Source organism: Thamnophis elegans, chromosome Z (genome assembly GCF_009769535.1).
Source record: "Thamnophis elegans isolate rThaEle1 chromosome Z, rThaEle1.pri, whole genome shotgun sequence".
Classification (NCBI taxonomy): domain Eukaryota; kingdom Metazoa; phylum Chordata; class Lepidosauria; order Squamata; family Colubridae; genus Thamnophis; species Thamnophis elegans.
In genome coordinates, this window is record NC_045558.1 from 33,060,297 (window position 1) to 33,078,417 (window position 18,121).

General features: G+C 37.2%; 1 protein-coding gene across 1 annotated transcript in view; it reads right to left on the minus strand.

Moving 5' to 3' along the window:
• COL28A1 (collagen type XXVIII alpha 1 chain) overlaps positions 1-18,121 on the minus strand; it is a 90,713-nt gene that overhangs the window by 18,578 nt on the left and 54,014 nt on the right. The window contains exons 17-25 of the mRNA XM_032235099.1: positions 17,573-17,641; positions 14,570-14,638; positions 14,121-14,192; positions 13,764-13,832; positions 12,652-12,723; positions 10,571-10,639; positions 9,320-9,388; positions 6,866-6,934; positions 6,223-6,291 (exon numbers count right to left, since the gene is read on the minus strand). Coding sequence (XP_032090990.1) covers positions 6,223-6,291; positions 6,866-6,934; positions 9,320-9,388; positions 10,571-10,639; positions 12,652-12,723; positions 13,764-13,832; positions 14,121-14,192; positions 14,570-14,638; positions 17,573-17,641 — 627 coding nt within the window. The remainder of the gene's footprint in view (positions 1-6,222; positions 6,292-6,865; positions 6,935-9,319; positions 9,389-10,570; positions 10,640-12,651; positions 12,724-13,763; positions 13,833-14,120; positions 14,193-14,569; positions 14,639-17,572; positions 17,642-18,121) is intronic.

The window sequence follows — 18,121 nt, forward strand, 5'->3', positions numbered from 1 at the left end:
AATCTTTTGTGTCTTTTTGCATGTTTTGAGCCTCTCTTCCCTGGATCTATAAAATGCAGCCATAGTAAATGACTCAATGAGCAGTCACATTTGGGAACCACAGAATCCCACCAACAATCCCCTTGAACATTGAAGCTTTTTTGCCAGAACTCTTGGAAAACAGAAGTTCTATATCATTCCTTGTCTCTCTAAAGGTAAAGCTAAAGGTTCCTCTTGCACATATGTGCTAGTCGTTCCTGACTCTAGGGAGTGGTGCTTATCTCCATTTCAAAGACAAAGAGCCAGCGCTGTCCGAAGATGTCTCAGTAGTCATGTGGCCAGCATGACTAAATGCCGAAGGTGCACGGAACACTGTTACCTTCCCACCAAAGGTGGTTCCTATTTTTCTATTTGCATTTTTACATGCTTTCGAACTGCTAGGTTGGCAGAAGCTACAACAAGTAACGGGAACTCACTCTGTTATGCAGTGCTAGAGATTCGAACCACCAAACTGCTGATCTTTCTGATCGACAAGTGTCTTAACCACTGAGCCACCACATCTCTCTTGTCTCTCCACCATACCATACATTTTATATCTATTTTCATTCGCCCAGAGATTACCCTCATTCCATAAGTAGAGGGAGCAAAAGATCATTCCCATTTTGTCTGGCAGAATCAGCCAAATCTGCCTATGCAACCTCTTCAACTAGATTTGATAGATCTGATCAAGCCCTGCATAAAAAACTAGAATTAGGATATCTTCTTAAGCAATACCAAAAAAGAGGAAGTGTATTTCCATTTTGCTTTTCATTGGACATTGATTTTTTTAAAAAAAAATCTTATTTTTTATTACTGTTGTTAACTTTTTATTATTTATTTAATAATAAAAATTTTAGGCCACCCAACTCCAAAAGACTGAATGATTTACACAAAACAGCTAATTAATCAACAATAGATTAATTCTCCCTAGCGAATAGCAGCCAGACTTCTCCACCACCATCAGATACAAAAACAGACAAAAATGAATGATGATGGGAGCATTTTGAATGTTTTATAATAAAGAAAATAGCAACATTTCAAATAAATAAGACAGCATAATGGATATATTTATAGTCCATGTATAAAAGCATGTAATTGCATGTAATTATCAGAACAATTATATAGCTGCATCCAAATTTTAAAATCCACCCACTACATTCCATACTGCCAGCCGCACTATTAGCACTAGAGATTGAAGAACTGTGGTTCTTATGCTTTTAAAACATTACATCCTAAGCCTGCAAATTTATCCACCAGATTTGGATGCAGCAGAGAGCATTCCATCATAATTGCTGATCTGTCTCTTCTGGTAGCAACATATTTTGAGCCAGTCCGGCAGCCCTGAATAGTTAGTAGCCGTAAGATTAATAGGATGCCTGGAATGAGGAACAGTCAGTCTGCTCTTTTTGGGAGTTCAGCCAGAACTTGAGAGTTCACAATTTAAAAAGACATTCTTTAAGCAGCTGCCTAGCATATCTTCTAAGGACGATGTTGGTGGTATAGGTCTTTGATCTGGTTTATAGGCAGAATATTGTAGAGCCTCTGCCACTACTGTGCTATTTAAGCTGCCATTCCTTGAAAGTTATGCATTTTATTTTCATTTGTGATTACAAATATGTTTCTTTACTGTGTACCATGCCTTGACAACAAGTCGGTGCCCATACAGTTCATGCATCCCACAGGCAATTTAGTGTGAATAAAGTCTCTGTTGTATCAAATTCCAGTTCTCGGCTGGCCACTTGTGTGAGCCATTTATTTCTCAAGCCAAGAAAACAGAGCCTCAACTGATCTTCAGGAACATTCTTACACTACAAAATTTAGTGACATTCCAGCTTGACTTGTATGCAAATTTATTGATGGGGGCTTTTCAGTTAAAGAAAGCAGTTTTAAGCATCTGGGAATTAAAGCAGTGCAGAGTAAATTAAAAATTAAGGTAGTCTCAAAAAAGATTTATTGAATTTTTGTCCTTACACAATGTCAATAGTGAGAGAAGAAAAATAATATCACGTATGGAAAACATAATAACAATAAGTATAATATATTATTATTACCAACTATTTCATGGAGAAAAAATATCCATATCTGAGTGCAAAATGAGGTACATGATCTTGCAAGCTTTTAAATTTTGCAGAACTTCATTAATCAAAAGACTACAAAATCTGGAGATAGGGAAAGCGTATTAAAATCCAAAAGCTAGATTGGATGGTTCAGCTATGTTGTATGCAGTTTAAAATCTGTAATCCTGATATAAAAAGTGTTGCCTTAAAGTCCATGTACAATGAGGCCACTGGTGTTGCTGTCCTAGTGCAACCTGGAATACTCCTTTCAGACCAGCCATTGGGGATTCCTAGGCAATATTTTAATACAATATTTCCCAAACTTGGCAATTTTAAGATGCATGGATCTCAGTTCCTAGAATTCCTCAACCAGAAGCTAGTCCTATAACTCTGGACTTATATGTTCTTTTCCAGATACAATCTCTGTCTTTGCAAGCATGAGAGAAAAAAAATTTGCCTTCGATCCTGATGGTCTCAAGGCTAACTCAGCCTTCCATCCTTCCAAGGTCGGTAAAATGAGGACCCAGATTGTTGGGGGCAATATGCTGACTCTGGAAACTGCTTAGAGAGGGATGGAAAGTACTGTGAAGCAGTATATAAGTCCATGATGTCCATGATGATGAACTAAGGAACGCATGCCACAGGTGGCACATGGAACCATATGTGCTGGCACGCGAAGCGTCAGCTCCAGTGCACATATGCATGCCAGCCAACTGATTTTTGGCCTTCTGGGGGGCTGGGTGTGGCCATTTTTGCCCTCCCCAAGCTTCAGGAAAGCCTCCGGAGTCTGGAGAGGGCGAAAAACAGAAGTTCATTTCTGAGCTTCCGGTATCCCTATTGGGCCTGTTTTTCGCCCTCCTAGGCACTGGAGGCTTTCCTGGAACCTGGGGGTGGCAAAAACGGCATCCCCCACCCTCCCAGAGGAAATACCAAGCTCAGCTTGGAGCCAAGTAGTGGAAGGGAGTGTGTGGGTGGGTTGTGCGCGCATGCGCATGTGGGGATGCGCTCTGCATTATATGTGCCAGGACGCACATGCACCATTGGGTGCACGCCCTCGCATTTTTGGCACCCAACAACTAAAAGGTTAGCCATCACTGATCTAAGCGCTATTGCTATTGCTGGCTAAACTAGCAGAAGCCTCCATATACATTCTGGATCAAGAAGGCTCAGACAAGCTTCTGGGGAAGACCTAGAAGAGCCAGTTTGGTTTAGTGTTTGAGTCATCGAATTAGAAAGTGGAAGACCAGTCCCATTTTAGCCATGAAAAACATCTGGGAGACTTTGGATCAGTCTCTCTTTCTCATTCTAATCTACCAAACAACTGTTCTGAGGAAATCAGAAGGGGGAAAATGTGTTGGATATGATTATATATTAAGAGCCAAGGTGGCGCAGTGGTTAAATGCAGCACTGCAGGCTACTGCTAGATCAGCAGTTCAGCGGTTCAAATCTCACCGGCTCAGGGTTGACTCAGCCTTCCATCCTTCCGAGGTGGGTAAAATGAGGACCCAGATTGTTGGGAGCAATATGCTGACTCTCTGTAAACCGCTTAGAGAGGCCTGAAGGCCTATGAAGCGGTATATAAGTCTACTGCTATTGCTATATGATCACCACCTTGATTTATTTATAAAAAAATAATAATATAGCAGGACACAAACAAAAAGTAAAAAAAATCCGACAGGAATCCACTTTCCCACACCATGGGGTGAATGCTGTGCCTCAAAGAGGAAGAATAATCCACAAGCAAAATGAAGAATGCATTAGTAATGATGGCAAGGGAGAAGAGACCTTGCATAAGAGTAGTAAGATTTAACTCTTATGCCGGTGTTTCTTGTGGTCTGTAATAAGAAACATGAAGAAAATGTTGTAGCATAGAAATCCCTAGATTGACTAGACCCCTAGATCAGAGGTGGGTTCCTACCGGTTTGCTCCGGTGCAGCCAAGTAGGTAGTAACTTGGCCTGCCACGTCCCCGAACCTGTTCTATCCCTGGTGCTGCCATCTTGATTTTAGTTTCTGCACATGGTAGAACAATCTTCATATGCAGAAATGTAATTTTTCCCTTTTCTAAGGTTGTGCACATGAGCAGACCTTTTTAGGTGCAAATGTGCATGCACACAGAGTGTATGTTTGATGTGGGTGTGAGCAAAGCACGCGTGCACAAATTTTCTTTGTGCGCCAAACTGGCAGTAATGCTGGCAGCAACCCACCCCTGTCCTAGATTCATGCCATTTCCAATATGAGGTATAAGATGATGTGATCAGAAATATGGCCCTGAGGTTCAGGAAGGTAAAAAATAGGCAGTGCTGGGCTACAAGGTCAAACCAACCAATTTGACTGGTGCAAGACATCCCATCCCTTAGCAAAAAAAGACACAGTACTTCTTCCTGCCCTTCAATCCTTTTTTCCCTGTCTTTCTTGCAGTTATGCTACATTCTATTCTCAAAGTTAGTAGGTGTGGTGCTTTAGCTTAGTGTTTCTTAATCTTGGCCAACTATAAGATGTGTGAACTTCAGTTCTCAGACGATCTCAGCTTGATCGGGGGATTCTAGGAAATCAACATATCTTAAAGTAGCCAGAAACACTACTTCAGCGTCTTGGTACAGCTCAAAAATCAAACTATTCCTATAACTGCAATCACACTTACCGTATATACTCGAGTATAGGCTGACCCGAATATAAGCCGAGGCACCTAATTTTACCACAAAAAACTGGAAAAGTTATTGACTCGAGTATAAGCCTAGGGTGGGAAATGCAGCAGCTACCGGTAAATTTCAAAAATAAAAATAGATACCAATAATGTTTTTGAATATTTATTTCAAAGAAAAACAGTAAACTAGCGGTGTATTCAATGAAATACTTCACTCACCTCATGATGCTGATGTCCCGCTGTGATGATGATGTCCCGTGCAGCCGCGGGAGCGATGTCCCGCCTCCTATGACACACGGCACAGTGATTCCTATCATTGGATCACTGTACCAGAGGAGGTGGGACATCGCTATGTGGCTGCTTGCCATAACAAGGAGGAGGTGGGACATCGTTGCAGAGCGGCAGGAGGGGAGGAAGGGGAATCGTAAGACAGCCCTGCATTACATTAGAACGTGAGGAGGGGGGATGGTGCGCTGCGCGCTGCGTGGCAAACTGACACAGAGGGAGGGGAAACTCACAGGGGCACTGGGCCATTCACGAGTGTCACCCAGTGGCATGGCCCCGCCCCTTTTTCTCCTCCATTTCGGGCAAATTTTTCACTGACTCGAGTATAAGCCGAGGCGGCTTTTTTCAGCCCAAAAAGTGGGCTGAAAAACTAGGCTTATACTCGAGTATATACAGTAATACAATTTCATTCTTCCCCGAGGTAACCTATCCTTCATATATGGATTTTCTTTATTATACAATGTGCGTAGGGCTTTTTAAAGTATATTAATAACAAAAGCTTTCCTTGATGCGAATTATATTAATACAGCCAAAGGCAAATCACATTTGAGAGAATGTTCTAAATTACAAGAACATGACAGCGTAAAATACTTATCTTTTGCAGACAGAGTTTACTCTCAAATTTAAGTCTTGCAAAAATACCAAAGTCTGCTCAGAGATTTTTGAATTTTTCTAAAATTTGCTGAGAACCTCACTTGTAGCACCAAAAATATGGAAGTAAATTGTAAATGGTAGCTATACAAATGCAATTTGTATTTCTCACCACAAATAACAGCAAGTGTCTGCTGCATATAATTAATAGGTCTAATTCCCAATGACATGACAATGTTAGAATGCTAAATTGACACAAAGAACTGTAGAAATCCACTCAAATATTACATGAGAATGAAAAGCCAAACAGTTTTACAGCTGCAAAAAATACTGTAAAACAATTTTTCTCTTAGCAGCTCCAAAATGTATAGATTTTAATTCCCAAATTCTGGGAGTTGAAGTCCATGCATCTTAGATTGGTTTAAGATGCAATGGTCAGATTGAGAAACATTGCTGTAGAATTATCTTAATTATATCTGAATATTCTGGTTCTTTTACCTTTGTAGAGATATATTTATTACTCAAAGATTGGATTGTCTATATCTTATAAAAGATGCTTTCTCAGAATAATGAAATTTATAAGGATGTATATTTCAAAAATTAAATAAGACTGCTGCATTTGCACCTTTTGTCCCGGGTCACCAGCTCCTTTAAGGCCTCTTGGTCCTGGAAAGCCAGGCAATCCTTGAGATCCCTAGCAGAGTTAAAGTTAAGGAAAATTAACTTTACAGCACAATAGAGAACAGAGATGGGTCTTGTATGTGCGGAACACTAGGTCTTGTATGTGCAGGTGTGTTTCCTTGAATTGGAGGCATTAAGGGGGAGGGGACACTTTACAGGCAGAAGAGCCCAAATTCAATTTCTGGTGCCTCCAGGACAATCTGGGGAAAAGCCTGGGAAGAGAGGACTAAGGATAAAATTTTTGACACAGGGGTTCATGTTTATCATTAAGACCTAATATGATTTGTTTATTTTTAGCTTAACACAATGTGCACACCAAGCAACTTTTAGTTTTTCAACAACAAACCATGATTAAAAATCATGGCTCAGTATTGTATGTGCTCACAATCTGTATAAGACTGTAATATAATCTTCTTATAGCATGTATTGTATGTATGTATGTATGTATGTATGTATGTATGTGTGTGTGTACGTTTGTATGTTTGTATGTATGTATGTAGGTAGGTAGGTAAGTAATATAAAACATTAACAACCCCATTAATCATCCTTAAATACCAACAAGAACATATAAGTGAAATTACACTTACTGGTGGACCAGGAAAACCATCCCCCTTAGCCCCTTGTGGTCCCGGAGGTCCAATAACACCTGGAGCACCCTGAACATAAATTATAAGTATTAAGATAAATTATCTTCATTAAAACTGAAATGTCATAATTCCATTGGCAGTATATTGTATCATAGCATAAAAAGCTATGCGTCTCTATGGAATATATAGGAACGAAAGTGTAACCTCTTATTGAACAATGCTATTAGGAAAAGCATATGAGATTCTGATGCAATAAATGTATTCTTGAATCTGAGAGTGCGCTGTCCTATATGGCATTGGATCAATAATCTCCTAAATCACTTGGGAATCCACAGAAATTTTAGAAGTGCTACAATAAAACAGGGCTGTCAAACTCAATTTCATTGAAAGCTGCCTCAGGATTGTGTTTGATCTTTGGGGGCGGTGCAACGGACTGGGTGTGGCCAGCTCAATGTTACTCATGTTGGTGGTGCCTGTGGTGCCAGAGAAAACAGGCTCCTGAATTCCGTTTTCAGCGCCAATGGCCTCCTGCAAACCTCTGCCAGCGAAAACAGAGCTCGGGAGGATTTTCTCTGGCAGAGACACCACATGCCAGTTATTCGCTGTTTCCAGGGTAGCCTTGTGGGCCAGATCTAAGCACCCTGCAGGCTGGATCTGGCCCTTGGGCTTTGAGTTTGATACCCCTGAAATAAAATATATTAGAAATGTCACCACCTGTCACTTCCAAAAGGCTGTCAAATGTTGTTGCAAAATTATGTTAATGATATTTCAAGGAATAAAACAATTAAATATCAATCATGTCAACAATGTTAAATGTAATAAATTGGTTTCTTGTATTTAAATTACATTAGATCACATTTAGTTTTGTCCTATTTTTGTTTATATTTTGAGGAGACATTATTAGTTTAAAAAATGGTAAAATATGGAAAAGTTACTTTCCAATAAAGATAGAGAAAGCCAAAATTCATATTGAATGTACCAAAGAATCCCTCTGGAAGGCTGCTATATATATAATAATTTCTTATTAATTCTCTTAGTGAATAAAGAAATGTAAGGGCAAAATCTCTGTATTTTGACTTCCAAGGTCTTGTGCAAGGCAGAGTTGCCAAACATATGTTTTTACTTTGTAAATATCCTATTCTTAAAAACTGAGTATTTTGTCCAATAGCTTCCTCCTGAGATTACAAGAACACGTTTTCGGAAATTGTGCTTTTTATTCTCCAACACAAGGTCAGAATACTTCATTGAATACAGACAGTGTCATTTCAAGTGTGCAAGATCAAAAGTTGAAATGTTCCCTTTTTCTACATCTCTGCAAATAGAATAGAATTCTTTATTGGCCAAGTGTGAATGGACACACAAGGAATTTGTCTTTGGTGCATATGCTCTCAGTGTACATTAAAAAAAATAGAATACATTCATCAAGAATCATAAGATACAACACTTAGTAATAGTCATAGGTTATACTAATAATCAATCAAGCATACTAGGAAAAAAATAAAACAATATAAAAGATACAAGCAACATGGTTATAGTCATAAGTGGGAAAAGATAGGTACTAGGAAGGAAGAGAAGAATAATAGTAATACAGTCTTAGTAGGTAATATGACAGAGGATTAGTTATTTAGCAGAGTGATGCCATTCAGGAAAAAACTGTCCTGTGTCCTTGTGTCTGGTTATTCTGGTGTTCAGTGCCCTATAGTGTTGTTTTGAGGGTAGATGTTGAAACAATTTATGTCTGGGATGTAATAAAGCTATTGTGTTCTCCTGCAATAGAGTATATGTACCATAGTGAAATATAAGGACTTATCTTAATCATGCTTCTTCTAAAAGCTTTCCAAGTAGAGAAAAATATATATCTTATTTTTTCTGGCAGTGTGGCACCAAAATTACATATGAAATAGCTGAATTCTGCTTAGTAGCTTTGAGGGTAAGTTCTCAGACTCTGTCAAATTCCCTGAAACTGCTAACAAATTTGCTAGTGTAGGTCTCGGATGATAATAAATACATACATATTTGAGATGTAGGACATAGAGGCATTAAGGATAAAAGGACATTTATCTCTGGTCTTTGTTACAATTATCCGTTTTTCTATTGTTTCATTCATTAGCGTATTAGCCTATGCATTTTGTTAAATATTCTGTAGAATTTTTTTTCAAAAATATAAGAAAATCCACATTGTGAAATAACAGTGTGAATATCTATGAAACTGGAAGCTAAGTCAAACAATATTGATGGAAGAAGCTGAGTGAATAATGTACTATTATTTTCCTGAATAAAGCAATGATTTAGACTCAAATTTATAATCAACCATATGTTGCATCAGGCTGATAATATATTTCAGAAATTTCAGGAAATGGAGTCATTTTTAAGTACTTAAGAATAAGTATAACATTGAATTGTAAGTTTTGAAATTTTTTTGCTGATCTTAAGCCATATTGATTTATTTATTACCTTAGGTCCAATAATTGTATGTCCAGGACTTCCATCATTTCCAGGAGGGCCTGGATATCCTTGTTCACCCTAAACATAGAAATGTGAATCAAATTAAAACAATTGCATTATGTTTGATTTTTTTTAAAGAAAATGAACAACTTCAGGTATTGATCTGAACAATTTTGATGAGAAGTTATTTCAAACTATAATTAGGAAAAGATCCATCCACCAATTATGACAATTCCAAAACTAGAAATAAAAACAATTTATTTCATACGTTTTATACCTCCCTGCTGCCTGCAGATACTAATCCTGCTTCAAGATACAATATTGACAGGTTCTGAGCAGAAGTGTTTAAAATCCATTAGATACTTGTACCTCAAACTAATCTTAATGACCATTTAGTTTCATATTTAAACTTGCACTGTAATAGATTTAGTTAGCCATAAACTAATTTCTATGTTCCCCTGCATCCATTGATGTTTTATTCCCCCTTCAGACTCTTTTAATCTCTTGATTTCACATACATATATGAAATATAGCAATGCAAAAATGCTTACGTTGCATTTCTCTTACATCCTTCTTTACTATTTTTCCTTTCTTGAATTATATATATGGTGCAATACTAGGAAAATGATCCATACATTTGAAGAAAGGGTCTGTAATCTCTTAAAACATATGCCATTACATAGGGGTTTTTTTAAGTGAGGGATCCTTAGTGCCCTCTGATCTTGATTGTTTTCTTACAGACACTGTTAATCACTATCTAACGCTGATGACATTAACTAGTTTGGGTAATGAAATATCTACAAGAAAACAACCAAGCTCACAAAGCACTAAGGACTCTCCATTTCAACCATGAGCTACAAATATTCTCCTTTTTGGTATTTTTTAAAGTATCAACAATTTTTTTTTTGCTGTAAACCACTAATGATTATTATTTTGGCAGTTCCTGTTTTCAGATATAATGGTATGTGGGAATGTCCTTGAGAGATGGAAGGGAGAGCTGGATGTAAAAAAAATGTCAGCCCACAGAAGGAGCAAGAGTATGGGAAAGGATCCCTTCCTAATTTTCAAAGGGATACTCCCTAGTTTTCTTCAAAGTAAAAATAAAGGGGAGAAATATTTTCCATTTGGCAAGAGTCTCTTATTATAGCCTTTGAATAAAAAATAGAGTTAATACTCCTGGTTGTGCTTCTTGCCTCTACACACATGCAGGGCTAATATCAGGTAAGTATTCTTCCTATGAATGGCTAATAGATTATTTACCTTGGGGCCAGGTTGTCCACGTATTGAAGGTCCTGGAGAACCAATGTCACCTTTGATTCCAGATTCTCCCTAAAAGAAAACAATCCATTTATGTACTTGGATATCAACACATTTTTTATTTGTATTTTAAGCACTCAATGAAAAGAAAACTCTCTCTTTCAGTTCTCTATAGACTCTTTTTATTAGTGCAGAATTAAATCAGGTGACATAATTACAGGAGCCTGTAATATTTCAAACATACTATAAAATCTGTAGAAAACATGCAGAATTTAAGATTCAAAGGCAAATACTGCTTTTGGAGATATGACTATGCTTATATAACACCTGTCTACAGTTCCTGCCTCTTTTCCCTGGAAAAACATGATCCTAATAAAATCAGAAGCTGCAGACAGTTTCCAAGCATGCACACTCCAAAATATCTTTCACCTTTAAATCCAAGTCACACTGCAGCCCTAAATTAGGTTCAGTGGAACTCAATTTATCATAATTGTCTGCCTTTATGTTACTTGTTCTTTTTATTATAAATACCATTGAATCAGGATAATAAGCAGAATATTATAAATTCTCAAAATTCTGGATTAAGACACTTAGATTGCAGTTATTCCTTCCTTAGACCTACTGGAAAGTGGTTAACATTCAACAGACATATTTTAATTCCATATTTTCCTTTTTGTTCATTCATAAATGTGCAGCAGCTGCCAAAAAAGCCAAGACAATTCTAGGCTGCGTAAACAGAAGGATAGAATCAGTGGTGGGTTTCAAAATTTTTTAGAACCTCTTCTGTAGATGTGGCCTGCTTTGTGGGAGTGGCTTGCCACCATGTGACTGGGTGGGTGTGGCCAACTTGTAAAATGTGGTGAAACACTCTTAGCAACCAAAATGTTGGCTCAGAAACTTTGGCATTTGAAGCATGCAAGTCTTAAAGTTGTCAAGTTACAAGATCCTTTCTAACCCTTTAGAAAAAAACCCAGGGGTGTTTTAAGACTTGTGGGCTTCAACTCCCAGAATTCCTCCTCTCACTCTTCATCTTGATGATGTGGGGATGGGCGGTTGGAGGGAGCTGGAACCGGTTCTAAATGGCACTGTAGATTTGTGAAACCTTTTCTATAGAAGAGGTTAGAACTGGCAGGAACCCACCCCTGGATAGAATCAAGATCACGTGAATTGTTAATACCACTTTAAAATGCCTTGGTAAGGCCACACTTGGAATACTGCATTCAGTATTCCACGATGTAAAAAGATATGGAGACTCTAGAAAGAGTGCAGAAAAGAACAACAAAGATGATTAGGGGACTGGAGACTAAAACATATGAGGGGTTGCAGGAACTGGGTATGTCTAGTTTAATGAAAAGAAGGACTAGGGGAGACATGATAGCAGTGTTCCAATATCTCAGGGGTTGCCACAAAGAAGAGGGAGTCAAACTATTCTCCAAAGCACCTGAGGGCAGGACAAGAAGCAATGGGTGGAAACTAATCAAGGAGAGAAGCAACTTAGTACTAAGGAGAATTTCCTGACAGTTAAAACAATTAATCCATGGAACAACTTGCCTCCAGAACACTGGAAGTCTTTAAGAAGATGTTGGATAGCCATTTGTCTGAAAATAGTATAGGATTTCCTGCCTAGGCAGGGGGTTGGACTAGAAGACCTCCAAGGTCCCTTCCAACTCTGTTATTTTATTCTATTCATAAGTTAAGAAACTCATTTGTAGGATATTGTATGTCTTAGCAATATTATATCTATAATATATATTATATTATATCTGATCTTTGCTCTTATTTTGAAATTTATGAATTTTTGAAATCCTTGAATTAGTATCCAGTTTGTTCTAAGCAACTTAATGATAGCAGTGAAATTCACCAGACTTTCATGATTTGTTAATCAATGTAAGTTTTATCACCCTTTTCCAGAAAGATGTTCTCCAGATATGCTGGACTATAATTTACATTCCCCAACAGACATGCTATCTTTAATCATTGGAGGCTATCTAAAAAGTACATTATGTGAATTGTACTCAAACAATCAGCATGAAGAATACTGAATGGTGTCATATAGTAACAATTGAGAAATGCATCAAACATACCTTTGGTCCTGCAGGGCCTGGAATACCTCGTGGTCCATCTAATCCTTGGGCACCTTTCTGACCTTCTTCACCCTGATTTATTTTTTAAAAAAGAAAAACAATATTACCATACAGAAGTTTCTACCTAATCTACCTCAAGACAACTGAATTGACAACTTCTGTTTAAGAATATTTTTCGAATAGAGGCATGCTATGGGAGCAAAAATTAATGAATATGTGATGTAGGCTTTATAGGCTTAAATTCCAGGTGTTTTCCATATACAAATATTAAAAAGAGGCCAACTTCTTTAGCAAACTATTTTCATAGTTTCATGAATCTGTTTCAACATATTTTTCCTTTGCCCTGCACATGATGCCTGCATAGGATCTAATAAAATCTAATACATTTAAATTTCTTCTTTCTTCATGTAGTTCAACATATAAAGCAACAAGTGCAAAAATTACTTTACATTCAGCTTGACTCTTGGTACTTTTATGGGCATTAATAGCAATATGGAAGTTGTTTGCCACTGATTTTTTTAAAACTTATTTCTGAAGATCCTAGCTCAGCAACTTTATCACTATCCCTTTGCTTAATAGTCTGCTTGATATAGAACTCAAGTTGTGACATATGAAGTACTATGACAGATATTTGGTAGATTTTTTCATGCAAAATATAGTTTCCTTAGGTTTTGAATTAAATTTGTCACCTGTGATCATATCTTTTGGCAACTGAGATTTGCACAGAATAATCCTATCCCTCAGATGATACTCTGCATTATAATGACTCTTGAAAAAGCCTTGTAATGCAAAGGATTGTTTTCCTTCTCCAAGTCTAACTGATATGGAAAAATTTCAGCAAGCATGTCTGAGCTGCAAATTGGAAATTGCTTAGAAAGCCAGTACCTTTTCTCTGTCATATTTTGTTATGTTAGTTCCAATACAACAATGGCAATTTTTTGTTCAGAGGGTGTTTTTGTATAAACTATGTATATTGAAAATATTTAAGCTTCAAAGCATTTTTAAAAAAACATCATGCTAGATAAGAAAACACACTGCTGTGTGGCTTGATTCCTTTTTAATTTTTATTTCTCTGCTCTACTACATGATTACAAAACAAAATTAAATCATACCTTTGGACCCAAGTGTCCTGTCCCTGGAATTCCATCTGGGCCTCTTGGGCCAGGCAGCCCTTGTTCTCCCTAACATCAACAAGATTAAGGTATTGATTCTACTCAGCGCTATAAACATATACTGTATTATATACCAAAAACAAACAAAGCACACGTGAAACAACAAACTAAAGCATGAAAAATTCAGTAGCTTTAAGACAATAACCCAAAATATAAACATGCAACTTCTTCTTGCTTCAAACACATAGCGATGATGTTGGTAGGGGCATAGGAATATGAATGTTGCCTTTTTCTCATTCACTTGATGGTTCTGTAGTCCTGTCTTGGAAACCCACATATATAAAACAAACCAATTACCTTTTTTCCTGGTATCCCTTGTATTCCTGGTTTCCCACTTTCTCCTGTAAATCCTGTCCTTCCTGGGTCTCCCTTTGAAAGAAAGTGTCTTTTTTTAAATGTTTTTTTAAAGAAAAGTTCAACATATTTGCATCGTTTGGGGAGGATGCTTGATTACTTCCACTCTAACTCTTTAAATATGTGAAATTCAGTTAAGAATGAAAGTGAGTAGCTTAACTTACTTAGATATTGTAAGCTATTGTATCATCACTATAGTGTGTTTTGATAGAAATATTTAGAAATATTTGTGTGCTATTATTAACTGATGTAACAAATATTCCTACTGCATTCAAAGAATTGTCCCCTTGGGTAATGCAATTTCCAGAATCACCGCTCATGGGAAAGTTTCAAGTCTTCATTTCATCAAGCAAAAATTAAAATTTAGATGTATGAGTGCAAAACAGGCTCACTTTCGGTCCAGGCTGCCCAATTCCTGGCGCTCCTATATCTCCTTTTTGTCCAGATGGCCCCATTTCTCCCTTGTAAAAACAAAAATAAAAATAAATAAACCAATATTTCCTAATAATGTATAATTCACACATTACCTATTTATAGACATAAATAGATGCACAATTGTTTCCATGTGAGGAATAGAGCCCTTCACTTTGCATTTTGCTCTCTCAAGTTTAATCTGACTCAACTCTCATTACTAGATGCGAAAAAGCATCCTCTCATTCAGATTAATGCTTGCTTTGCTGTTCTGCTAAAATATTTCTCTCCAGAATTTGGTGTTGCCACCATATATCTAAGGCAGAAGTGTAGAAAAGTGATTGGTGGATTTCCTATCAACAGGAACATCTCTACTAACTGCTAATGGAAGAGACAAGTTTTGATAGAAGATCAGAGCTGGTCACAAGTTAATCTACATGTCTGTCAAGCACATGAAACCAGGACTCCAGGCAGTTCAAATGAATATATAAGTTTATTGTAAGTTTAACATCTCTACAAGAATCTGAATTACTAATGGTCAAAGAAAATTGGCAGTAGATAGGAACCAATGAATTCAAAGTTGATTGGATTTAAATCTCTTGTGAGCATGAAGGAACTTGAGACTGATGGTGTCTTTGACCCATCTTTACCCTGATGAAAATGGAAATGGGGCAGTAGCCCTTTAGCTTCTTCTCTATATACACTTCTGCTAGAAGTATTTCTGATAACCCTTGATTTTTCTGCCATGTTTAACAGTAAAGGCAATAAAAGTGGGGAAAGAGGCCTTTTTTGATAAAAGAAAGAAGTGCGCCTAAGCAGAACTGGAAAATAATGGCCAGGGAACAGAATGAAAGAAACAACAGCAGCAAATATCTCAAAGAAGCTGACTAGAACCTAGTATTCCCAGCATCAGGCTGAGACTTTAACATCATTCACATGGCGAGACATGCACTGGGGGGGAAAAAAATAAAACTCTACTTCCAAACTGTAATAGCTAACTTCAAATGGGCATTCCCTAATTCATGCAGGTAATATGATATTCATATTTTTATCAAATTATTGTTTAAATGTTTTAAACTATCTTTGTTGATGTTATATGGATTCTCTGCTATTTTTTCATATCTATGTATTTTCTTAATGTTAACTGTCAATTATATTATAGAAAATTGTTGGAATTTAAATGGTTGAAATATATGTTAGCATCAGTGGTGGGTTTCAAATTTTTTTAGAACCTAGTCTGTAGATGTGGCCTGTTTTGTGGGAGAGGCTTGATGGTCATGTGACTGAGTGGCTTGGCAGTTATGTGGCTGGGTGGGAGTAGCTTAGCAGTCATGTGACTGGGTGGGAATGACCAAGTCGATGTCACTGAATTCTTTGCCCAAAGAATAACCTACAAAAAGAATATATTGAAAAAGGAAATTTATTATTTTGCGCACTTACTACTTAAACAAGAATAAAATAAGTACACAAAAAAATAAAGCAGTTACTTACAGAGGAAATATGGCTGTCCTTGCTGGTCTTCAACATTACTGACCACCTTACACACACACTTCCATCCCCTCTGTCTCTTCCCTCTTCCTGGATTCACTCAGACATTTTTAAAACTCACAGCCTGTGCACATGCACAAACTTCCAGCCCCTCTGCCTCTTTCCTCTTCCTGAATTCACTCAGATGTTTTTAAGACTCACAGCCTGTGCATACACATACATTTGCAGCTCCTCTGCTTCTTCCCTCTTCCTGGATTCACTCAGATGTTTTTAAAACTCACAGCCTATGTACAGCACACACTCTTCCAGACTCTCTGCCTCTCCTCTTCCTGGATTCACTCAGATGCTTTTAAAAGAGTGGAAGAGTGTGAGCTGTGCACAGGCTGTGAGTTTTAAAATCATCTGAATAAATCCAGGAAGAGGGAAGAGGCAGAGGGACTAGAAGTTTGTGCATGTGCACAGCCCCTCTGCCTCTTCCCCAACATCCTCCCCCACCCACCCCAGCCACTCACCAGTTCTTTCTTCTTCTGGTTCTTCTTCTGAGAACTTTTCAGCATCATGGTGAGAATGGGTGGGGTGAGTGAAGGAATGAACGAGGGGAGGGAGTGTTCCGGTACAGGGCCTCCTGACTATCAGGCTGTACCGGTTGAAACCCAACCCTGGTTAGCATAGCGTTAATCCCCTCACATGTCATTATGTATGTTGTAGTAGAATTAAATGCATACTACAGAAAATTCTTTTACTCTTTATTATTATAATGAACACATGAAATCTTCCTAATTGCAAATTATATCTATTGTACTGTATCTACTGCACTTTGACAACTAGCCTGAAATTATTTATTGCAAAATATATACATTATTTAATTCACAGGTCCACCCTGGCCTTTTGAAATGAGTCCTTAACCTAGTGATATCCCCAACCCCCTAATTAGAATGGGATGGGATAGGATGGGATGAGATGCTTTTATCTTTTAACTGATTCTTGATTTCCTCTTGACATTACTTTTTGAATATATATTTTGTTTACTAGAATAGACTAAAACAGAGCAGAACAGAGCAGAATTCTTTATTGACCAAGTGTAATGGGATGGGACACACAAGGAATTTATCTCCAGTGCATAAGCCTCAGTATACATAGAGGCTACAAATGATAAATAATGATCATAGTCATCATAAATACATTTATCATAATCATAAGTGATAGTCACAGAATACTAACAAAGCAATCATACTATGATACACATAAATCATACTATGATATTAAATAAAACAATTAATATAAATCATTAGATACAAGCAATAAAGTTATAGTCATAAAAAGATAAGGAAATAGGTAATAGGCAAGGTGAGAAAGATAATGGTAATACAACCCTACTAGATAGTTTGACAATGTTGTCTGAACTAATTGTGATGGCTTTTATTATTGTATTCTGTAAATGCATCAGAGTTGTATCAGATCGTATCAGCCTATAAATTTAACACATATATACATACCTTTTGTCCGGGCAGTCCTATTCCTCGTGACCCTTTCACACCAGGAGCACCTTTCAGCCCTTGAATACCCTGAAAATGTAATTTTTCAATTGGCTAAACTTGCCCTTCCTTGTTCAGGTATCAATTGTATTGACAGAATAAAGAGTCATAAAATAAACAAAATTGATTTACAATAATTTGGTAGCTAGTACTTTCAAATGCAAGCATAAACATGATTTTATTTAATGTTGAAGGTTAACTATGTGTCATTTGTTTTGTCCCATGCGTTCTATCTATTGCAATATAACTAACTTTTGGAATTTCATAATATCCACCCACGATTTTTTATACAGTTATTGTTGCATTAGACTTTCTTGGAAAAACATTAATGTGCTGGAACCAAATATTCTTCAAATATTACTCCTAGGCCACAAGACAACAACTGTATTAGAAATTTGTCCACTCTAGGTGGTAACAAGGCTGAAGGCTTCAGCATCTTTAATAGCACTTAGCAATAGCATTTAGACTTATATACCACTTCATAGTGTTTTACAGCCCTCTCAAAACCAT